This window comes from Thalassophryne amazonica, chromosome 7 (genome assembly GCF_902500255.1).
Source record: "Thalassophryne amazonica chromosome 7, fThaAma1.1, whole genome shotgun sequence".
NCBI lineage: Eukaryota > Metazoa > Chordata > Actinopteri > Batrachoidiformes > Batrachoididae > Thalassophryne > Thalassophryne amazonica.
This window is the reverse complement of record NC_047109.1, coordinates 48,182,635-48,208,137: the sequence shown is the minus strand read 5'-3', so window position 1 is coordinate 48,208,137 and position 25,503 is coordinate 48,182,635. Positions and strand designations below refer to the sequence as shown.

Here is a 25,503-nt window from a genome sequence, read left to right as displayed (position 1 = left end):
GCATCTGATCCATATTGTAGATTTAGTGGATATTTGATTATTTTTAACATTGAAAAGTTCTTTTGAGCTATATTTTTTATATTATATTTTAGCTTACGAAAGGTCACTTCTAACAGGATAATGACCTTTAAAACTTTTTACAAGGTAAAAATTTGTTGAATTGGAAACTAGTGTTGGCAGAGGCTTGCACTCTGAGTGTGGTGCTCTAGTTAAGGTTTTGTGTTTGTTCCAGTTGTGTCTACTTTCACTTCACTTTAAATTTTTGTTTTCAAATCCATATCCAGGGTCCATCTCTGTCTGTAGAATCATCATCAGGCCAGGTCAGGTCTGGGCGTATGTGTCGGTGCCATGCATTGCCGCATCCACCACACAATGGTTCTGTGCATCATACACATATGTGTATTCCATATGTGAATCTTGTGTTGTGTAAATATCATAAAAAACTCTGCCCTCAACTTTAGACCAGGTTTTTGTTGGTTTATGGCAACATTTTCTTCACCATAGAAATATACCTTCATCTGGTGTGGAAATAAAAACTCATTTGTTGAGAATCAAGTGGTTCTATGTCCACTATTTATTACTTTAAGAAAAACTGACATGAAATTTTGGTGGTCAGACATTCAACATGAATAGAGCTGAGCCATAATTTTTGCATGGAATGACTGTGATATATGAAAAAGTAGGCTGTTATTATTAGTAGTAGTAGTAGTTGTAGTACTCTGATTTTAATCATCTTCTTAGAGGTGTTAGTATCAAAATATGAAGATAGAACATAAAGTATAGTTGTCAGGTCTTGGTGGCAGTAGACCAAGCAGCTCATCATACACTTCCCTGTCCTCCGTCAAGTGCGCTAACTCTGTCAGAGGATCTTGTGGCATTCCCAAGCCAGTTGGGAAATACGAGGTCTGTTAGAAAAGTAACGGACCTTTTTATTTTTTGTAATAACCTTATGGATTTGAATCACGTGCGATTGCATCAGCCAAGCTTGAACCTTCGTGCGCATGCGTGAGTTTTTTCACGCCTGTCGATTGCGTCATTCGCCTGTGAGCACGCCTTGTGGGAGGAGTGGTCCAGCCCCCTCGGCGGATTTTCATTGTCAGGAAAATGGCGGAGCGGCTGCCGCTTTGCTAAATCAAACTTTTTTCAGAAACTGTGAGAGACAGCCAGGTGGAAACGATTCGGAAAATTCAGATGGCTTTTGGTGAAGATCTTATGGGGATCACACAGATTAAAGACCATTACAACCGGATTAAAGGCGGCGCACAATGGCGGATGGCGTGCCGCGCTCCGAGCGGCGATCGACAGGCTGAAACGACCAGATCATTTCCAAACTGAATACTGTATTGATCCGGGACGTCGCCTGACTAGCAGAGAAATGGCAAGAGAAGTGCACATAGCACTTTTTCTGCACATTCCACTGTTAAAGGAGATTTTGTAATAAAAGACGTGCCGCTCATGGCGCGGAACAAAAGCACCTCCATGTTGGAAGTCTCACGGGACATGCCCAGCTCTTCCACCATTCGGAATATTCAGACGGCTTTGGGTGGCTTTTCAGTCAAGTGAGTATCTGAGAAATTGTCGAAGAGCTGAGCATGTCAGGGCATGTCCTGTGAGACAAACATGGACGTGCTTTCGTTCCGCGCCATTAGCGGCTCCGTGGTGAATTTCTCCTGTTCCTGTTTTCATGACAAAATCTCCTTTAACAGTGGAATGTGCAGGAAAAGTGCTATGTGCACCTCTCTTGCCATTTCTCTGCTAGTCAGACGACATCTGAATTTTCCAAATGGTGTCCACCTGGCTGTCTCTCACAGTTTCTGGAAAAATTTTATGCACTGCTGCTCCAGCCATTCAGACATTTTCCTCACAATGAAAATCCGACGAGGGGGGAGGACCAGTGCTCACTCAAAGCCTGCTCACAGGCGAATGACGCAACCGACAGGCGTGAAAAATCTCATGTATGCGCACGAAGGTTCAAGCTTGGCTGATGCAATCACACGTGATTCAAATCCGTAAGGTTATTGCAAAAAATAAAAAGGTCCATTACTTTTCTAACAGACCTTGTATAATCTCTTCAGTGTGTTTTGGGTGTTCCCTGGGGCCTCCCACCAGTTGCCTGGAAGACCTCCCCAGGGAGAAGAGCAGGAGACATCCTCACCAGATACCCAAACCACATCAGCTTGCTCCTTTCAATGTGAAGAAGCAGTGGAGAACTATACCCTAACCTGGTCGCCAGCTGGATTTGTGACTCACCAGAGCCTATCAGCCAGGCCTGCTGCAGCGCCAGAGGCTGCCATTACATCAGCAGTTAGTCGTTTCTGCTGGGAAGCCGGGACGTCTTCAGGACAAGCTAAGCTAAGTTATGCTAAGCTAACTGAGCTAGCTGTGTTTAGCTTGGCTGATTATTGTTGTGAATATTATTTTATTGTTTTATTTTATTATTTTATTAGTATTTTATTAATTTTAAGAGTGGGTTAACTTCTGTGGTTTTTGGTGTTTTTAAGAAACTATTATATGATACTGGCTGAGAGGGTGGCTCTCTTGGAGAGCCGTGTTCGTAAGTTGGAACAGCTTATTAGTCTTGTGGAGATTGATGTTACAGGCATGGTTGATGTAGAGCCAGCTGTTATGCCTATTGGCATTAGTAAAGAGGTGCCGACCGGGGAGGATGGTTTTCAGACTGTGGTCGGGCAGAGGAAGTCACGTGGGGATCAGCGGAAGTCACGTGGGGTGCGGCACTCGGTTGTGGCACCCAAATTATATTCGCCTTTGCGAACTATGAACTGATTTTCTCCTCTGGATATGCCTGATGTCAGTTTTTTTTGAGCCTGTGGACCTCCACTCCTGTCCCCAGGCCGAAACGTCGGGTGCTAGTCATAGGGGATTCCATCACCTGCAAGGTTGAGCTGCAGATGCTGGCTGATGTTGAATATATTCCTGGGGTGCTCCTGATATAGCCTCCCACCTCAGGGTACTGACACTGCAAAATGGTAAACAGACCAAGAATCATGACATGAAATACAGTCATATAGTTATTCATGTTCGCACAAATGATGCTAAGATGAAGCATTCAGAAGTCACGAAAATGAATATAGAGAGGACTTGTGACCTTGCTAGAAGGTCATGTCAGCATCGCTTAATAGTTTCTGGTCCCCTCCCCTCCCGGGGTGGTGATGAGGTTTTTAGCAGGCTGTTATCATTAAATAGGTGGCTGGCACAGTTTTGTACAAAACACAGTTTTAGTTTTGCCAATAATTCGCCTTTGTTCTGGGGCCGACTTGACTTGTTGATACCGGATGGCTTTCACCCTACTAGAGAGGGAGCTACCATCTTGTCCGCGAATATAGATAGGGCTCTGCAGGGAGGGTAACACTAGGAGTATACAGCAGGTCACAGAGCACAGGATGAATGTGGGTGTGGGATCCACTAGTTTAGCAGGGAATTTAGCACAGACAATCCAAGGTGGTGATAGTGATTTTTTTTTTAGAGAAGGAGATTTATCAGGTTGAGACTTTGCCTGTAGGCATGTTTCTAGAAATTATAGGGGGATATGTTTTTCAAATTTAGTACCTATTACTACATTGGATAACATTGGAATTGAGGATGGCCCGCTGGCTGTTCCTGCTGTATTCAATATTTCATGTGTGATGCCTGCGATCTGTGTGGAGTGTATCAGGCCTAAACCTATTTTTAGGTACCTCAGAAATGTTACGTTGGAACCACCCATCAACCGTTAAAACATTTGAGCATCTGATTCTCCACTCTGCCCATGATGCTACATATTGTCTGGGGCAGAATTATGGACATCAGTCGTGTTATTTTGTCATTGTTTATAGGCCCCCTGGCCCATATTTTGAATTCTTGGATGAATTTGGTGCATTTATTTCTAACTTGTCAACTAGTGCTGATAATATGTTGATCATTGGTGATTTTAACATTCATATGAATAGGCTCTTGGATCCCCTCTGTAAGTCATTTATGGAAATTGTGATGCCTGCAATTCGTGTGGAGTGTATCAGGCCTAAACCTATTTTTAGGTACCTCAGAAATGTTACTTTGGAACCACCCATAAACCCAAATAGTCCAAATGTCAACTCTGCCGAGGTCCTTAGTTTGGGACTTATAAATATCAGATCACTGTCTTCAAAATATATGTTGATCAATGATTTAATTGTGGATCACCATTTAGATATGATTGGTTTGCGTGAAACCTGACTTAAACCTACAGTTGTCCTTCCCCTAAATGAAGCCTGCCCACCAGCATACACATTTAGTCATGTTTCCCGTGGTATGAAGCAAAGCGGGGGTATTGCTTTTATTTACAAGTCTAGGTATAATTTATTAACTGTTGGGGGTCACTAGTATAAATCATTTGAGCATCTGATTCTCCACTCTGCCCATGATGCTACATATTGTGCGGGGCAGAAGTATGGACATCAGTTGTGTTATTTTGTCATTGTTTATAGGCCCTCTGGCCTATATTCTGAATTCTTGGTCGAATTTCGTGCATTTATTTCTAACTTGTCAACTAGTGCTGATAATATTTTGATCATTTCTGATTTTAACATTCATATGAATAGGCTCTCTGATCCCCTTTGTTAGTCATTTATGGAAATTGTGGATGCATTGGGATTTCAGCAATGCATTCAGGGCTCGATGCACATTAGTGGAAATACCCTGGATTTGGTTCTTGTATGTGGTGTTGCTGTCACAAATATTGGTATCCTGCCCCTTGCATCGGTGGTCTCTGACCACTCACTTAAGTTTACATTTATACTCCCACATTTAGTGGAGCAGCAACCTTACCTAATACTGCGGCAACGCATTAAACCTTCAACTAGGACTGAACTTGAAGCTAGATGGCCTGATCTTTTAGCTTCAACTTTGCAGAATTCTCAATCAGTAGACAGTCTGGTGGATAGTTTGAACTCAGTACTCAAAACTACACTTGATGAGAGTTATTAAGGCCTTGCCTTCCCAAAGTGCAGTCGCCTTGGTTCAGTGGTTACTTGCGGGACCTCAGGCAGAAGGCTAGAAGTCTTGAATGGAAGTGGCGTAACTCCAAATTAGAGGCGTTTCACTTTGCATGACATGATGCAGTTGTAGAGTATAAGCATGCACTATGGACTACAAAGCGGCCGACTATTCAGATTTAATCAATAAAAACAAGCACAACTCAAAATTTTTGTTTGACATGGTAGCATTTCTTATCCATGGACGGCCACCTGTTAGTCAGTCTTCATTTGTAGCTCAGGACTTCTTGGATTACTTTGAGAAGAAAATAGAAGACATTAGATCGAGTATATCTCAACATGCCTTGGCTCAGTCATTGCACCCTGCTGTGGAGGTGGGTGTTATTAATGAGGTGACACCTAGATTTACAGAATTTGACACTATTTCACTAGATGCGCTGGCGAAGCTTGTGACGTCTACAAAAAGCACAACCTGTGTGTTCAATCCTATACCAACAAAATTGTTTAAGGACCTATGGCCCATTCTTGGGCCGACTGTGTTGGAAATTGTTAATCTTTCATTGCCCTCTGGTTCTGTTCCTAGGTGTTTTAAATCTGCAGTGATTAAACCATTGCTTAAGAAATCTGGTCTTGACCCTGGTGTACTGAATAATTACAGGCCGAAATCAAATCTGTCATTCAAAAGTTTCACAGCAGCTTGTGGACTATCTTACTGAGAATGATCTTTTTTAGCCACTGCAGTCTGCTTTTAGAAAACATCTCTCCACAGAGACACTGCTTATTAGAATGGTGAATGATTTTCTGCATGCAATGGATTCAGACACCACGATGGTTTTAGTGCTTTTAGATCTTAGTGCTGCGTTTGATACTGTGGATCATTGTGTTTTACTTGATAGGCTGGAAAATTACTTTGGGATTACTGGAAGTGTCCTTGCTTGGTTAACGTCATACTTGCCCAGTCGTTCTCATTGTGTTGTGTATAGTAACCTCTGGCCTTGGTGAAATGAAATTTGGGGTTCCACAGGGGTCTGTGTTAGGCCCCTTGCTTTTCTTACTTTATATAGCGCCCCTTGAGCATATTCTACTGCATTACGGGATTGCCTTTCATTGCTATGCTGATACTGAACTGCTGGTAATCTTACCCATATAAAATCCTTAGAAAATTGCCTTGTATCTGTGAGAAGTTGGTTGTCTAGTAACCTCCTACTCTTACATTCTGATAAGACTGAAAAGATGGTTCTTGGTCCAACCAGACATCGGCATCAATTTGACCTGCTGGCACTTAATTTGGGTTCGTGTGTTGTATATCATACGGACAAAGTGAGAAATATTGGCGTACTTTTTGATCCTACGTTATCCTTTGGCCCCCACATTAGAGATATTACGAGGAATGCCTTCTTCCATCTGCGAAACATAGCAAGGATTCATCCCATCCTGTCTGTGTCCGATGCTAAGACTTTGATACATGCATTTATTTCTTCCAGATTGGATTATTGTAATGCTTTATTTTCTGGTCTGCCACAGTCTAGCATTCACGGTCTTCAATTAGTGCAGAATGTTGCTACCAGATTTTGACACAAAGTAGAAAGTTTGACCACATTACACTCATTCTGGCATCCCTTCATTGGATTCCGGTTTCTGCCAGACCTGATTTTAAAGTCCTGTTGCTGGTCTATAAAATTGTTCATGGACTGGCTCTTTCCTACCTGGCTGACTTGGTTAAGCCCTACATACCTGCGCGGCCCTTGCGTTCACAGGGTGCAGGGCTTTTGTGTGTTTCAAGGGTGAATAAAAAGTCTGTGGGGTATAGAGCTTTCTCCTACTGTGGCCCTACTCTTTGGAACACACTACCTGCAGTTATAGGCAGTCTGACACGGTGGAGACTTTTAAATCAAGACTGAAGACCCACTTTTTTAGACTGTCTTATCATCAGTCTATTCTGTTTTTATGTTTGCTTTGTAATTTATTTTTTATTCTACTGTGTTTTACCTTTTTATTGTGTCCTTTTGATTTTAAATTTTGATTTTAAATTACTATGTCATGAGAAGGTGCTAAAATTAATAACTTGAAATTGAATTAATGATAGGGGATGTACTGTATGCAGCATATCATGTAGGTAACAGCCCTAATAGTAAATGAAAGCAGAACACTCGTACATATTACTCTACATCTTCCCAGTTTTACTGTTTGTTCTCCTCAGCTGATGCATTCACAAGCTCACGTTAACTTTGTGTAGGGCCCCTTCACACATAGTGCGGATTTTTTGATTTGTGCATAAAGTGCGCATGAAACAGGAATCGTATGCAAAATGTGTAGAATCGTAGCTGCCTCTAATGCCTCATACCCATTGACAGGCTGCCCCCAGGTTGAAATGGACCATCGGATCATAAGATGCAGCGGATGATCTGACTATCATGTCACCCACATGAGCTCTGTTCCACATTATGCAGTGACAGTCCTGCCTGCGCGCCTGCCCGATACGACTGGCTGGACACACCACCAATAGATATGGACATGATAAGAGCACACTGATTCATCATTCATGTCATGTCTGAGACCATGGGTCATATACAGAGGAACAGACAGATCATATTTGTATTGTCCGCTTGATAAATTGGATTAAATATAATGCGATGTTTTGTATGGTGTGTGGTTTTACTTTTTTTAATACGTCCATGTCCTTCCTGATATCAAGCATTTTCCTGCACCTTTCACAGGCCAGTGATGGTAGCTTATGGGTAAAGTTTCTGACTGGCAATCAGAGCTTTTGGAAAGCGCAAGTTCGATTCCTGTGGGTGACATGTATTTTTTTTATATATTTTTTTATTTTCACAGCAGCTGCACAATGTGATTATACATCACACTGCTGCTCGCACTGTTCCCATGTGCATGAACCATCACACTGGCATCGTGCATGCCTGCCCGTCGGCGCAATGTTTCATGGTTCACTCATATGAGTTGTTCCACCGGGAGTTGCCCTAAGTTGTACATATTCGCACTATGTGTGAAGAGGCCTGTAGACCCGGTTTTCCCTCTATATACTCTGTCTGTCTCTTATCAATCACTCGCTCTGCTCTTGTCATGTCTCATGGGATTTCTCTGAAGCTCCTCTCTCTGTAGAACTTTCCTGTCCTCTGCTCTGTGTGTCTGCTGCCCCCTTTGTCAGGACTTCAACATCTTACTTTTTCCTTCCCACTGACTCACGCCGATTTGGTGACTGATAATCCAGCATTAAATTGGCCTCAGTCTGGCCATTTTAGAGACACAATTCACTTTTAAATGGCCTATTGTAGATTGCCTCAATGGTGTTGCTTTTAATCCTGCAGAACTTGGGTTATATCAGGATTTATGTATCACATAATTAGCTTTACAGGGAGAATTGTGTGTAACATTTTTGGCTCCCATTTTGTAAGTGTGATTTATTTATTCATTTTATTCATCGCTTTACCTTGTACTGGCTTATAGACAGCATTCTGAGCTTTAATACATATCTCGAATTGTCTACTGTTTGTTTGCCACAGAAACAAAGAAAAAACACATTCACACACATGCTGTTTGTTTACGACATTAACAAGTCGTCTCCTTCCATTTTTCTCTCTTGTTTTTAGTTGTTCAAGAATAAAGCGGTGGAGCTGGGAGAGAAGCTGCTCCCTGCCTTCAACACACCAACAGGAATCCCCCGAGGAGTCATCAACCTGGGGAGGTGAGCCTCAGCAGCAGCTTCCACCTCCATCGCCTTCTTAAAAGATAATATCAGTCTGTCAAGTTAGCTTGTATGAATCAAAGCACATCCAATGTGTTCATCCTGGCACCTACTACACCCAGAGCATGATTTGAAATCCCTTAGCTGAGTCTGAGGTGCAAGTTTTAAACAAATAGAATAGCACCTTATTTTTAAGGTTTAGCAGTTATTTTCTGAAACCACCCTAATAGATGCAGAGGCTATGTGATCACCACCATGTGTTTATCCGTAGATATTCAAGATATACAAAGTGGCAGACAGATTTCTATGAAACTGTATGGTTAGATGAACATTAGGGAAAATTGATTAGATTACACTGTTGATCCAGATCTGACATAATCAATATGACATAAAAGAAGGCTTGGTCTCTGCTTGATTAAATGTAAACTTTTGTTTAGCATTTTTGGTGGTGATTGTAAACCAATGGCTTCCTCATTGGTGAACAGCCATTCGCATCATGGTGGTGTAGCTCTCTGGGTAATAGGACATTTCTGTCTGATGCCTGAGGTTTTGTTGGATCTTTAGAGCAGACGTTCATAAATTCTTGGGACCTCATTTATCGCTCGTTCATACGCACAGTTTTACAAATGCAATTTTACGCCTACTCTATTGACTTTGTGTGCATCAAGCAACAGAACATGGGGAGTTTTACATAGATGGCATGAAAACTCACAGATGCAGCAGAACACAACTGGAGTCCAATCTGAGCATTCAGACCAAATCAGATTTGGGAAAATGCAATGTGAATTGCATATCAACCTACCTATGAATGAGGCTGGATACGGATTTGGGGAAACCTACCATCCCTGGCTCTCAAGACCAGGCACCTAAGTGGCTCTACTCTACTCTATTCTACTCTTCTATTCTACTCTTCTTTTTTAAAGATATTTAGATATACCTTAGTATACACTAGGATAGTTCTACCTTAGAATTGGAATGTATTATAGAAGACATACCTTACTGAATTTTCATGTGACTTTTGACTGTCCAGATTGCAGCATGGAGTCAGATTCAAATTGAATATAAACATAAATCATTTTTTTTTTTTCTAATCTGCTCTCATGGTGGTTTACTTTTTAACCCTTCATCTTCATCTACAAGTACCTGGGTGTCCACATAGACAACAACCTGGACTGGACTGTAAACACAGATGCTGTGTATAAGAAGATCAGAGCCAACTGTACGTCCTCAAGAGGCTGAAATCTTTCAATATCTGTAGAAACATGTTACAGATGTTTTATCACTCAGTGGTCTCCAGCATCATCTTCTACGCTGTAGTGTGCTGGGGCAGCAGGCTGAAGGCAGCTGATACGAACAGACTCAACAACCTCATCAGGAAAGATGGCTCTGTCCTGGGGGTTGAGCTGGAGTCTGTGGTGGAGATGTCGGAGAGGAGGATGCTGAGGAAGCTGCTCAGCATCTTGGACAACACCTCCCACCCCCTGCATGCCACATTAACATTTTGTCAGAGCACCCTCAACCATAAACTGAGATTACTGAGGTGCACCACAGAATGCCACATGAGGTCTTTTCTACTTGTGGCAATCAGACTGTATAATTCCTCCCCCTTCTGCAGGATGAAAACATATTGAACAATTATTCAAATTTATGTGCAGTAGTGTCAAATGTGTGCAAATGTCTTCAAGTAATTTCACATAAATTTGTTATACTTATTGTAAAAAAAAAAGTTCACTGTTTATTGTTTTGGTACTCTGCCAAAATAATTTCCTTCGGGATAAATATAGTTTTATCTTATCTTATCTCATTACTGTGGAAAAAAAGGAAAAAGATTTAAAAATTATTTTAATAATAATAATTAAATAATTAACAAGAAGCCTTGGTGTGGTTTCTACAAAAACTTTTAAATGTTTCAGCAGTATTAACAGACTTAACAATGTTGCTCCAATGCGATGATATAATATGAGGCTGATGTATGTGAGATTATTCAGTGAATTGCACAGTGAGCACTACCTGCAGTTTGTACAACTTTCAGTGGAGCTTTTGAGATGTTCAAGCAACTCCTAAAGATTCTTGAGAAATCACAGGACCTGTAACATGCAACACCCACTCTACTGCAGTAATATTCTGCTCAGCTGACCTCTTCATTTAAGATGTATTTTAGTTTTCTGCTTGAGCAACAGTATTTATTCGTTAATTTTCTGTTTCAACTGCAAGTACCACTAATTTTGGTTTTGCAGTTATTCAGATTTCTTAGGACAGCTTGGAACACTGAAATGCGTGGTAATATGTTAAGAAAATCCAGCAACTGTGATCATAATCTGTTTTACATAATTAAGCTCCACCCAATTTTGTAACATTAAACCTTAATTAAAGAAGGAAAGTTATCTGTAAGGATTTAAGGGAGATTTATTGTGACTGCAGCAGCTGCAGTCCGAACTTTCTAGTAAGAGTGACATTTGGATAAAAAAATTTAATTTGAGCTAATAAACACTTTAAAGGCTGTATGAATAATATTTGCATTTTTAAGCATTACTTTTTAATCTGTTCTGAGCCATTACCTTTTTTATTGACATTAATTCTGCATCATGCAATAGAATGGCAACGTTGATCTGTAAGTGTAGTTTGGCTGTAGATTTCAAGTGGTGGTTGTGTTTAAATGTGAACATAGATCATCCCTGAGTGGGAATAATTTGGTCCAACTGGAAATGAGATCTGATCTCACAGGAGAAAACATTCAAAAGATGAAATAGTGATGGGAGCTGATATCAGTACTGTGCCACTGATTGTGACAGTCAAATTATCCACATGGGGTGACACAACCCCATCCCATGTTTTACGTACCTCCCCAACAGGCAACATGATGCAAGATCATCATTAGAATTCACTTTGATGCTCAGTAATCGGCTTTTCTAAAAGTGCCTCGAGAGATGGAATGTGGTACACACTATCATCATGCAGCCTTCTTTTATTAATATGTATATTTCATGGACATGACGAGCGAAGCTTTTCAGCATCTCACCATGTCATTTAGGTTCTTCAGACTTTTTATTTGGTGTAGCATGAGCATGGCTAAAACCTTCAACTTCTGGATCCCCTGCCTTTTAAATATATATATATATATATATACAGTAGTGTTCAGAATAATAGTAGTGCTATGTGACTAAAAAGATTAATCCAGGTTTTGAGTATATTTCTTATTGTTACATGGGAAACAAGGTACCAGTAGATTCAGTAGATTCTCACAAATCCAACAAGACCAAGCATTCATGATATGCACACTCTTAAGGCTATGAAATTGGGCTATTAGTAAAAAAAAGTAGAAAAGGGGGTGTTCACAATAATAGTAGTGTGGCATTCAGTCAGTGAGTTCATCAATTTTGTGGAACAAACAGGTGTGAATCAGGTGTCCCCTATGTAAGGATGAAGCCAGCACCTGTTGAACATGCTTTTCTCTTTGAAAGCCTGAGGAAAATGGGACGTTCAAGACATTGTTCAGAAGAACAGCGTAGTTTGATTAAAAAGTTGATTGGAGAGGGGAAAACGTATACGCAGGTGCAAAAAATTATAGGCTGTTCATCTACAATGATCTCCAATGCTTTAAAATGGACAAAAAAAAAAAAAAAACAGACGTGTGGAAGAAAACGGAAAACAACCATCAAAATGGATAGAAGAATAACCAGAATGGCAAAGGCTCACCCATTGATCAGCTCCAGGATGATCAAAGACAGTCTGGAGTTACCTGTAAGTGCTGTGACAGTTAGAAGACGCCTGTGTGAAGCTAATTTATTTGCAAGAATCCCCCGCAAAGTCCCTCTGTTAAATAAAAGACATGTGCAGAAGAGGTTACAATTTGCCAAAGAACACATCAACTGGCCTAAAGAGAAATGGAGGAATATTTTGTGGACTGATGAGAGTAAAATTGTTCTTTTTGTGTCCAAGGGCCGCAGACAGTTTGTGAGACGACCCCCAAACTCTGAATTCAAGCCACAGTTCACAGTGAAGACAGTGAAGCATGGTGGTGCAAGCATCATGATATGGGCATGTTTCTTCTACTATGGTGTTGGGCCTATATATCACATACCAGGTATCATGGATCAGTTTGGATATGTCAAAATACTTGGTCATGTTGCCTTATGCTGAAGAGGACATGCCCTTGAAATGGGTGTTTCAACAAGACAATGACCCCAAGCACACGAGTAAACCAGCAAAATCTTGGTTCCAAACCAACAAAATTAATGCCTCGCAGATGTGAAGAAATCATGAAAAAACTGTAGTTATACAACTAAATACTAGTTTAGTGATTCACAGGATTGCTAAAAAAGCAGTTATAAATTTAAAAATTTTAATGGGGAAAATGGCCCTGGTCTCCCCTATCAAACTTGTGCCTGCAGCACGCTGTGCGGCAAGCTGCAGGTGCACCAGGAGAAAAGAGCTCCTAAGTTCTCCTGCTGTGGACGCTTTGCTTCTAAATCAGAACCAGCGTGTCCACAATCAATGTAGAGAAATTATTATTTTTTCATTCAAAACAGCCACGCTGGCAGGTTTTATCAGTACTGAACTTTTCCCCTTAACACAGATCATGCACTGGACTCCAGCAGGAGCCGAGCCGTGTGTAAATGTGTGTGCGGCAGCGTGTGCACATCGAGTCCAAAGCGCAGATGGTTTTCACCCTCCAGTCTTCCTCTTCCTCAGAGAGCTCGCAGATTCAACCTGTCATATTATGTATTTTTTTGTCTTTTAAACTTACTTTATGTCAAACACGACACTTTAAGCTGCAGGAGTGGAAGGTGCTGCACTCCAGCTGTAGAAGACTATATCTCTTCCCACTGTACAGCTGTGCTCTGGCTGACTTTCACCACAGGCATTGCCCAATCAAATTTCTTCAAAGCAGTTTTGGAGAGACCAGCGACTGACATCACGGTGCAGCTCTACTCTGATTGGCTGTCACCCCTGCCACTCAAAAACAAAACGGAACAGATGGAAACAGAACGTTTTCTTTAAATGCTTCAAATACCTCTTAAAATATGTCAAGGTTAGCCATATTTGAACTTGCTCATGGTCTGTGTCCCAAAAATGTTCCCTATGAATTTGAAGACTAACAGTAATTAGACTGGACTCTCTACACCCAAAGCAGTCAAAGGGAATAATGTGATTATTAACGTCAGATGACAAAGTAAAACCTCTTAAATCATTCTGAAGTCAGTTTTAAGCAGAAATGAGGCAACAATCAGTGAATCGCTGCAGACGCTCCGAAATGACGTTATGCACAGCAGCACATCAGACTCAGATGTGCTGCTGTCGCACTCTGATAGCTCCCCCAACTTTTATTATGAAATAATGCTGAATTTATGTGGAAATGATTGTTGTACAAAAGCTTCAGATATCTGTCGCTGAGATAGATGATGACTGGAGTGCAGTTTTAAGCAGAAGCGAGGCAATAATTGGTGAATCACTGCTGACGCTCAGAAATGATGCATGCGAGGTGAAGGTGCAGTGAAGGCAGGGGGGGCTGAGTTTTAGGGGGAGCCATTAGGTCAGCAACACCGGTCACTGAAGGTCAGATTGGATAAAAAAAAAATCTCACCATGTCAAGGCAAACACTGTCTGCCATGGGACAAGTCCAGGTATACAATGGATGCTGGCTACAAAGGACCAAAGATGCTGTCAAAGTATTTGCACACTATTTAAAATAACTAAGTTGAAATTACTTTAAACATCTATGCAAATTGTTACATCATTTCTTCTCGTTGAGACAGCAGGTCCTTTTTTTAAGAGTGTATGGATGCCTTTAACACAAAGAAACCACCACTGTTACAGTTAGGTTTCTTTATGCAAGTCAGGAGATGGATACATGGACATTTCCAAGTCACTGAATATGTCTTGGAGTTCACTTACATCAGTCTTTAAGAAATACAAATAGCATGGTACAGTATGGTAAATCTGTCTAGAGTAGGCAGTTCTCAAAAATTGCGTGACTGTTAAAAAAAGGAGACTGGTGAGTGAACCCACCAAGACATTCAGACATTCTGAATCCATTATTACGTCTGCCGTAAACTACTTTACGGATTCTCACCAAATTTGCATCATAGATAGCTATTAGGGCATGGAAGACACCATTGAATTTTTGAGGTGATTAGGATCCGGATCCGGATTCTGGATCAAGATTTCATTTTACATAGGCTTTGAAGGACTACATCAACACTACTTCATGGATTCTCACCAAATTTGCACCACATATAGATATTAGGGCAGACTCCACTGAATTTCCGAGGTGTACCGGATCTGGATTGGTGGACATCAGAAATCTCTGATTGCTCTTGTTGGTTTCTGTGGCTGTTGTTGGAGTAATTGTGTATAGTGTATTATTTGTCTGTTGCATCACAGCTTCAGGTGGTATGTAGAGAACAGTATTTGTTGAACAGGCAGACATTTGGTCATCTGTTCAGTTCTCCTTCACAGTGACAAAAAGGCTTGTTAGTTAATGTAAGGGCCCCTTTACACATAACATGATTTAAGCCAACTAGTGCATGAAAGAGGAATTACATGCCATTCGTGAAAAGTCAGAGCTGCCTCCAGTGCCTCATACACCTGTCACTACAACTATTCGTGCACACCAGCAGCTGAAAGACAGAGAATGCCCTGTGAGAGTCCATTCGATCTCTCTCGCAGCACGTGTCGGCCAAATTTCAGGTGGCACACACGAACATCCAACACCGCTTGCTTGACACTTAGAAAATGCATGGCCATTTGCGCTGTCAGCATGAAAACAGTCAGCAGATGATCACTTTCGAGCTGGGTGTGAAATTTGTCAAAGTGCCCCCATGAGTGTGACGTTGCAAAAAGGCAACACACGTGGCGTGCCAGAGTGTCAGCTCCCCCCGCAACACATGTGCTGTGTGTGTGAATCACACGTGTGTTGCGCTCCCTCCCATCCGCAACACGTGGTGTGCCAGGGGAGGGGGTTGCACTTGCATGAACTACTGACTGTGGTTATACAACTGTAGGACAGCGATGATAGCTCAATCATAATGTTTCCATCTGTTAATCAAAGCTTTTGTAAATTTCAGGTTCGAATCTCGTGGGTGGCTTATATTTTTTTTTCTTTATTTTTTTGTCACAGCAGCTGGGTGATGTCATTCCATATGCTCCAGCTGTTCACACTGTGTTCCCGCTGTGACGGTTTCATGCAAAACTGTCGCAACGGGATTGTTCACACTTGCGCGATCGTGTGTCCCTCCCGACGTCAGCTTGATGTTTTCATGGTTTGCGCACTCGGGCTGTTTCGCCCTGATTTGCCCTGATTCCTACTTATTAGTGCTATGTGTGAAGGGGCCCTAAGTAATGTACTGCTCTAAAGAATTTGTAATTATGCCTTGCCTACAATGTTGCATTTTATTATGAGGGTTTTTTTCTATGCATTGTTTTTCTTCCTTTTTTTTGTAATCCCCAAAGAGACTGCCTACAATTATGCAAGGGCAATTGCATGATAAAATTGCATTTGAATCCAAAAACCACCTTCTACCTGCTTGCAGACAATCAGAGGCCATGGCATAATATCCGCACACCTCTGGTGAATGTAATCATAACTGCATTGAAAAGGAATCATAAATCATGTTTTTAATGCTGGTGGATCAAATCCTGTGCTTGTACCAAACTATGTGAAAATCATCTGGAATTCCTGATATGCACTGGAAAATGGACTCCATGTATGTCGCAGCTGTTCCCATCTACACTCAACAAAAATATAAACGCAACACTTTTGGTTTTGCTCCCATTTTGTATGATATGAACTCAAAGATCTAAAACTTTTTCCACATACACAATATCACCATTTCCCTCAAATCTTGTTCACAAACCAGTCTAAATCTGTGATAGTGAGCACTTCTCCTTTGCTGAGATAATCCATCCCACCTCACAGGTGTGCCATATCAAGATGCTGATTAGACATCATGATTACTGCACAGGTGTGCCTTAGACTGCCCACAATAAAAGGCCACTCTGAAAGGTGCAGTTTTGTTTTATTGGGGGGATACCAGTCAGTATCTGGTGTGACCACCATTTGCCTCATGCAGTGCAACACATCTCCTTCGCATAGAGTTGATCAGGTTGTCAATTATGGCCTGTGGAATGTTGGTCCACTCCTCTTCAATGGCTGTGCAAAGTTGCTGGATATTGGCAGGAACTGATACATGCTGTCGTATACGCCAGTCCAGAGCATCCCAAACATGCTCAATGGGTGACATGTCTGGTGAGTATGCCGGCCATGCAAGAACTGGGACATTTTCAGCTTCCAAGAATTGTGTACAGATCCTTGCAACATGGGGCCGTGCATTATCCTGCTGCAACATGAGGTGATGTTCTTGGATGTATGGCACAACAATGGGCCTCAGGATCTCGTCACGGTATCTCTGTGCATTCAAAATGCCATCAATAAAATGCACCTGTGTTCTTCATCCATAACAGAGACCTGCCCATACCATAACCCCACCGCCACCATGGGCCACTCTATCCACAACATTGACATCAGAAAACTGCTCACCCACATAACGCCACACACGCTGTCTGCCATCTGCCCTGGACAGTGTGAACCAGGATTCATCCGTGAAGAGAACACCTCTCCAATGTGCCAAACGCCAGCGAATGTTAGCATTTGCCCACTCAAGTCGGTTATGACGACGAACTGGAGTCAGGTCAAGACCCCGATGAGGACGACGAGCATGCAGATGAGCTTCCCTGAGACGGTTTCTGACAGTTTGTGCAGAAATTCTTTGGTTATGCAAACCGATTGTTTCAGCAGCTGTCCGAGTGGCTGGTCTCAGACGATCTTGGAGGTGAACATGCTGGATGTGGAGGTCCTGGGCTGGTGTGGTTACACGTGGTCTGCGGTTGTGAGGCTGGTTGGATGTACTGCCAAATTCTCTGAAACACCTTTGGAGACGGCTTATGGTAGAGAAATGAACATTCAATACACGAGCAACAGCTCTGGTTGACATTCCTGCTGTCATCATGCCAATTGCACGCTCCCTCAAATCTTGCGACATCTGTGGCATTGTGCTGTGTGATAAAACTGCACCTTTCAGAGTGGCCTTTTATTGTGGGCAGTCTAAGGCACACCTGTACACTAATCATGGTGTCTAATCAGCATCTTGATATGGCACACCTGTGAGGTGGGATGGATTATCTCAGCAAAGGAGAAGTGCTCACTATCACAGATTTAGACTGGTTTGTGAACAATATTTGAGTGAAATGGTGATATTGTATGTGGAAAATGTTTTAGATCTTTGAGTTCATCTCATACAAAATGGGAGCAAAACCAAACGTGTTGCGTTTATATTTTTGTTGAGTGTATGTCAGACCCTCACAGTGCTTTATGATGGTCCCTCACATTCACACATTGACATACACTACTCACACACCAGTGTCAAGGTGTTACCATGCAAAGCACTCAGCTGCACATTGGAAGCAATTTAGACCAGCACTGTAGACAAGTAGACAAGTGCTGTTCATTTACCTTCCCAACAGTCTGGTTGTATGATTAAACTTGTGACCCTCTCAAACCTTTTTTAACTTTATGATCATGACCTCACCAATATCCATGAGAAGTGCCATTTTTTACACACACATATGCTGACGTGTTTTAGGCCCTGTGCCTCTCTGTCCATGTATTAACCTGAAGGGTTTTGATTTGATTTGCACCAAATGTGTGGAATGATTAAGGGTGAGCCAAGGACAGAGGGAATTTATTTGATTTTTAAATGGTCAAAAATCATGGTCAAAGACCAAGGTCAAAATGTGAACTCAATGCTTATACAGTAGTGTTCAGAATAATAGTAGTGCTATGTGACTAAAAAGATTAATCCAGGTTTTGAGTATATTTCTTATTGTTACATGGGAAACAAGGTACCAGTAGATTCAATAGATTCTCACAAATCCAACAAGACCAAGCATTCATGATATGCACACTCTTAAGGCTATGAAATTGGGCTATTAGTAATAAAAAGTAGAAAAGGGGGTGTTCACAATAATAGTAGCATCTGCTGTTGATGCTACAAACTCAAAACTATTATGTTCAAACTGCTTTTTAGCAATCCTGTGAATCACTAAACTAGTATTTAGTTGTATAACCACAGTCTTTCATGATTTCTTCACATCTGCGAGGCATGGAGTCAACCAACTTGTGGCACCTTTCAGCTGTTATTCCACTCCAAGATTCTTTAACAACATTCCACAATTTATTCACATTTCTTGGTTTTGCTTCAGAAACAGCTTTTTTGATGTCACCCCAGAAGTTGGATTTAGGTCCGGGGATTCGGCAGGCCACTCCAAAACATTAATTTTGTTGGTTTGGAACCAAGATTTTGCTCGTTTACTAGTGTGCTTGAGGTCATTGTCTTGTTGAAACACCCATTTCAAGGGCATGTCCTCTTCAGCATAAGGCAACATGGCCTCTTCAAGTATTTTGACATATCCAAACTGATCCATGATACCTGGTATGCGATATATAGGCCCAACACCATAGTAGGAGAAACATGCCCATATCATGATGCTTGCACCACCATGCTTCACTGTCTTCACTGTGAACTGTGGCTTGAATTCAGAGTTTGGGGGTCGTCTCACAAACTGTCTGCAGCCCTTGGACCCAAAAAGAACAATTTTACTCTCATCAGTCCACAAAATATTCATGCATTTCTCTTTAGGTCAGTTGATGTGTTCTTTGGCAAATTGTAACCTCTTCTGCACATGTCTTTTATTTAACAGAGGGACTTTGCAGGGGATTCTTGCAAATAAATTAACTTCACACAGCCGTCTTCTAACTGTCACAGCACTTAAAGGTAACTCCAGACTGTCTTTGATCATCCTGGAGCTGATCAATAGGTGAGCCTTTGCCATTCTGGTTATTCTTCTATCCATTTTGATGGCTGTTTTCCATTTTCTTCCACGTGTCTGGTTTTTTTTTTTTTTTGTCCATTTTAAAGCATTGGAGATCATTGTAGATGAACAGCCTATGATTTTTTGCACCTGCGTATAAGGTTTCCCCTCTCTAATCAACTTTTTAATCAAACTATGCTGTTCTTCTGAACAATGTCTTGAATGTCCCATTTTCCTCAGGCTTTCAAAGAGAAAAGCATGTTCAACAGGTGCTGGCTTCATCCTTAAATAGGGGACACCTGATTCACACCTGTTTCTTCCACAAAACTGACAAACTCACTAACTGAATGCCACACTACTATTATTGTGAACACCCCCTTTTCTACTTTTTTTTTTTTTACTAATAGCCCAATTTCATAGCCTTAAGAGTGTGCATATCATGAATGCTTGGTCTTGTTGGATTTGTGAGAATCTACTGTATCTACTGGTACCTTGTTTCCCATGTAACAATAAGAAATATACTCAAAACCTGTATTAATCTTTTTAGTCTCATAGCATTACTATTATTATGAACACTACTGTATATAGTATAGGGGATGTTCAAAAGTGCTACAAGTAGGACATGGATTTAAATGTGGTTACTATTAAACAGAGCACATGTATCATGTTTATATTGGCCATATGACCTTTGACACTGGGTGACTTTCAATGGACAACCTCAAGGTCAGTAAACATAGTGGAAAAGTAATGTATTCTCACTTTTGTGGATGTGCTGTGACATGTTCCGGTCTGTAACTGCAATAGGTGAGGTTGTGAAAATCAGAAGATGTGGTATGACTAATAACTCTTTTTTGTATCATGCACCTTTCTTTTGGCTTCTTCCATTTTTACTCTTGACAGATGTGTGCAAAACAACCATAGTGTAGCCTGTAGTCTTTTTGAAAACCTAGTCAGTGATGTTACAGCATGTATAACAACATTTTGTAAGGGAGCACCATAGTATGCAAAAGTCTACAACAGGAAAAAAATAAATTTTCAAGCATAGTTTGGGAGCAGTGAGGTTGGGTTCTTGGATGACATTCAAGTTCAACAAGAGGAAGAGAGTGAGAGCTGAACCCAGGATCAGTTGGGTGAAGCTGAAGAATGTCTGAAATTTGGCATGAACTGAGACAGACACTGGGGGGCGGGTTGAGAGAACAACTGGCAACCACTGCAAAAGTGGAGAGGAACACATTCGGGGCATACTAGACAGGGGCAGCTGATCACTAGAGGGCACTAGGGCACCACTCCTTCAAAATATTGAGAAAAGAAAATCTACCAAAACAAAGTTAACAAATAATAAATAAGTATGTTTGCCGAGAGTCAAAGTCTGCAAGTGCCTATCGATGTCAGTATGCAGTTAAATATTTTGATTCATGAGAGAAAAGCCCACTTCCTGCTTGGGTTACTGGTCATCAAACAATGTGTTTTAAAACATTTCTGAAAAGCTGATCTGAACCTCAAATGTTGTAGCTTCAAATCTCACAATCTAAGCAGTGTCAACCTCGGCCTAATTCCAAAACCAACCCATAATTGATCAAAGAGGTAGGGCAAAGACAAGAGCGGCACGTCAGTGAAGCCCAAACATTCCCCATACTTTGGAATTTCCAAACAATTTGAAGCTAACAGGTTATCTTTGGTTCAGGTGTTTCCTAAATACTTTTTTGTTTTTACAGACTTGTTGGTGGTTTTCATCACAGCTGGCTTGGATGCGGCCATAACAAAGTATCACTGCATGTTGACTCAGTAACCGTTGCACTATCAGTGGACATAATGTCACCAGGTTCCTGGTAACTGCAGAAAAATACTCAGCAGGTAACACCCACTATGTGTTTGTGGATCTGGAGAAAGCTTATAATAGGGTGGCAAAAGCTTATAATAGGATGGCAAAAGTTGTGGTATTGTATGAGGACGTAAGGAGTGACAAAGAAGTATCTGAGGGTGGTACAGGATATGCACTGTAGGAGGACAGCGTTAGAGAGATGCACGATGAAATGCACAGTAATATGATTGATATTTTCATGATAGGGGCTCAGGCCATGACTTGTTTATAATTCTGATGGACAGGTTGATGGATAAGATGAATTAAATTTATTTTTCAAGCACCAAATGGTAACATAATTCACCCCAAGGCACTTCATTTAGGTAAGGTTGAACCTTGCCCACTCAGCAGAGCAAGAACATTGGGAAAAGTGGCAAAGAAAAATCATCTGCTTTGGCCATGTTACTAATAACAAAATATAATATGCATTGCTAAAGTACCCTCGGCCGAATGATCATGTAATCAATGAAAGAGTGTGTAGAAAGAATATGCCATTTTCACTCCTTAGAATAGGTCAAGGTTAGCCATCTTTGAATTTGTCCAAGGTCTTTGTCCCAAGGACGCTTATTGTGAATTGGAATACCGTGTCAGTAACAGGAATGGAGTCATACTGAGTGTGTAGAAAGAATGTGACCTTTTGACCCTTTAGAATAGGCCAAGGTCAGCCATCTTTGAACTTGTCCAAGGTTGGTATACCAAGAATGCTCCCTGTGAATTTGAAGACCCTGGCAGTAATAGGAATGGATTTATGCTGAGCACAAACAGACAGCTGTACAGACTGATGGATGTAAAGCCTTCTTAACACCAGATGGCCATATTTTGGCCTTAGGTAAAATTAAAATAAACAAAGAACTGTCAAAGAAACGTACTGAAAGACAGAAGTCTACAGTATGACTACACTATGTTGACTGCAGGTGATTTTTTTCTTGCAGTGAGAATAGGGAGCAGGTTAAGTTGAGGATGCAGAGAGGGATGTATGCTTTAGAGAGAAGGGGAATGAAAGTCAGTAGAAGCAAGATGGAGTAAATGTGTGTGGATTTGAAGAACAGTAGAATAGTGGGGTTGCAAGGAGTTGAGCTAGTGTGTTTAAATATTTGGTCAAATACTTCTCAACTGTGGAACATATTAAAGTGTCCAGTCAAGAGGTGAAGAATAGAGTGCAGGCAGGATGGCGTGGGTGGAACCGGCAGAATGGAGGGGAAGAGTAATACCAAATATGAGGTTTGAGGATGTTGTGACAGCAGGTGGTTGGTGTGATAGAAGACGCAGAGAACAGAGTAAGATTGAAACAAATGATGTGATGTGGTGAGACCTGAACATGAACAGCTGAAAAAATTACAAAATGTAGAACTGTGTGTGTTAAAGAAGCAGACTGTGCAATACCAAAATTTATCTTTCAACTGTAAAAAAAAAAAAAAAAAGAAACAGTCTCCTGTCTCTTCTTGTTGTTTATTCAAAAAAGTGAATTAAAACAGATAATATAAATCAGAGACCCAGTACACCAGTCTGACTTGAGGGGTTACCAGAAGAATAACAACGAAGAAGCAACACCACCCAACCAAAACATCAACCATGGTGTAACCTTTTCAAAAGAAATTGTATGACCTTTTTATGATGTGTCCATGTCAGCCAGGTGTTATACTCTTTTAACTCCTTTACAAGTCAAAGTACACCCTGGAATATTTGAACAATGGCATTAACGTGCAGATCAGCAGAAACGGGATGTAAAAATATAAAACCATGGCAGCAGAGCCTTCTTGCTGTTCACTAAAATATGTCGAAGAGGGCGAAAATGTTTTGTCATCAATCATAGAAAGTAATATGAGTTTTAACTAGATATGCTGAAAGCCAACAGATTTCAATAGCATGTGTTTGTGTTCCGTCATCCGCAAAATTAGAATTATGATAGCTCTTCTGTTAAAATGCACAAAATGGCAATTTCTCTGTCACACTGATTTTGGCTGTTTTCACCACTTTCATATTTTTTATAAATGTTTAAGTGTGGTGGAAACATGTTGAAGATTAATGAATGACTGCCAGCAATTTGGCTTACTAGGCAGCAGCGAGGCTGATACTGGCCTCGTCACCACCGCTTTCACAAGCACACGCACACCGCCATCACCCTGTGCCTTGACATTAATTATTCTTCAAGGAAGGATCAGATGTGACTGGATCCACTAATCATGTAATGGTTACATTCATCACCCTCTGATTCCCCTCTGCCCTCATGTACAGGAGTCCCTGGTCCTTTGTCTCCAACTTTGTCTCTGTAAATTGAGATCAAAACATTAGTGAACATTTTGTCTTCCCCAGAATCTATGACAGGATATGTAAAGTCATTATAATACTGCATCATAGAAATCATAGAAACTAATGCACAAACACTGCAGCCACACTTTTCCTGAGAATTACATTTGCAGAGTACCATTACCCAGAATGCCATAATAAAACTGAATTGTGCAGCATATTACAACCTTGTCATCCATGTTTTTAAAGAACCTTTTAAGGTTAATGTTACAAAGGCAGTATGCACAAAAAATTTGTGTTTTTCTTTGCAAAAGCACCTGTGTTTATTCAGAATCTCCTGTTGCAAACAACACAGTTAACAATGGTTTTACTCACATTGCAAACAATGCTTATTGCCATTATCAATCATTTAGTTTAATAAAAGTGAAATCATTAAATAATCAAAAGTAGGGGGAAAAATTCCATTTTGCACTCGGGCTGATGTCTTCATGTCTCTTTTCTTCTGATCAACTAATTTAACACTTGCTTCAGCTTTTCTTGACACTATATGATATATATGTAAATGCTGCCTGTTTGTCTTGTGTTTTTGTTTGTTTGGAACAAACATGCTCCTGGAAGTTCTATATAGCACTACTTGAGGAAGAGGGATATTAAATCACCACATACACAAATCTCCACCTGTCACATCCACAACCTGCTCAAGGCCACTAATAAAACATCCTTCAGCAGAATCCTGATAAGATAGTTGCATCAAATGAATTGTGTTTTCAGCACTTCCACTCACAATGTCCACTTCACACATTTTTCAGACACAACAAGAGGGCCTGTGTATAGCACTGTCTTTCTGTACATATATACAGTACCAGTTGTAGATTTAATATACTGAAAGTAGCCCATGTTTGGCATGCATTCCTTTATTTTGAGCTGACATGTAATTTTTACTATTATTATTATGTCAAAATCAAACAGTCTTCTGTAATATCTATATTTATCTCAACAGTGCAATGGATACTTGAATTAGAAATTAATATCGTATATGGACAAAAAGTAGTCCCCCCCCCCCCTTTCTAGCTTACTATATATATATATATATATATATATATATATATATATATGTATATATGTGTGTGTGTGTGTGTGTGTGTGTGTGTGTACTATACAGTGGTGGGCACAGTTCCGCTCATCCAACATAGTGAGCTAATTATCAAAGCTAACATTTTTGTTAGCAGATTCGCTTTTCAGATAACTTTGAAAACCATCAGCTTGTCAATTAGCTTCTGATGAATTTAGCTCCAAGAACTTTTAGACCGCTAACATATATTTGCGGGCATGGTGAATAAAGCTTAACAGTTCAAAGCATTTGTAAAGTCTGAAATCATAGATTTTAATCCCTGCCTATTGCATGTGTGGTAACAGAGAGACAGCTATGAGTGGCAGCACTCAATCCTGTACCAGCACAAGAGAGCTGACTACCAGAGAGAAAGAAAGAAGAAGGGGAAAATAATCTTTTTTTTTTTTTCCACACCATACAGACTTGCAGGCATATCACACAAGTCATGCACAGGCAGTCAGTTTTGACTTATGGTTACAATTTTGGCCAAGTTGTTGAAATTATTGTCACCTCTGTTGTTTTACAAAGTGAAAATATCAGCTATGTGTTTTAGTTTTAAAGTAATGCACTAATTTTGAAGGTTTTAGCATTTAATTACACACATGCCATAATGCATTATGGGAAAAATAGTTTCCTTACATCAGTGGTTGGCCGGTATATAACACACAAGTAACTGTAACGATAGGTGGAAATCTGTATTTGTAAATATGTCATTTTTTTTCATTTGTAAAAAAAGGCCATT

General features: G+C 40.7%; 1 protein-coding gene across 2 annotated transcripts in view; it reads left to right on the top strand.

The window, feature by feature from the left end:
• The window catches only part of LOC117513878 (mannosyl-oligosaccharide 1,2-alpha-mannosidase IA), an 827,748-nt gene that overhangs the window by 746,895 nt on the left and 55,350 nt on the right, over window positions 1–25,503 (top strand). For both annotated transcript variants that reach the window (XM_034174114.1, XM_034174115.1), the window contains exon 5: window positions 8,579–8,673. In XM_034174114.1, the coding sequence (XP_034030005.1) occupies window positions 8,579–8,673 (95 nt within the window). The remainder of the gene's footprint in view (window positions 1–8,578; window positions 8,674–25,503) is intronic.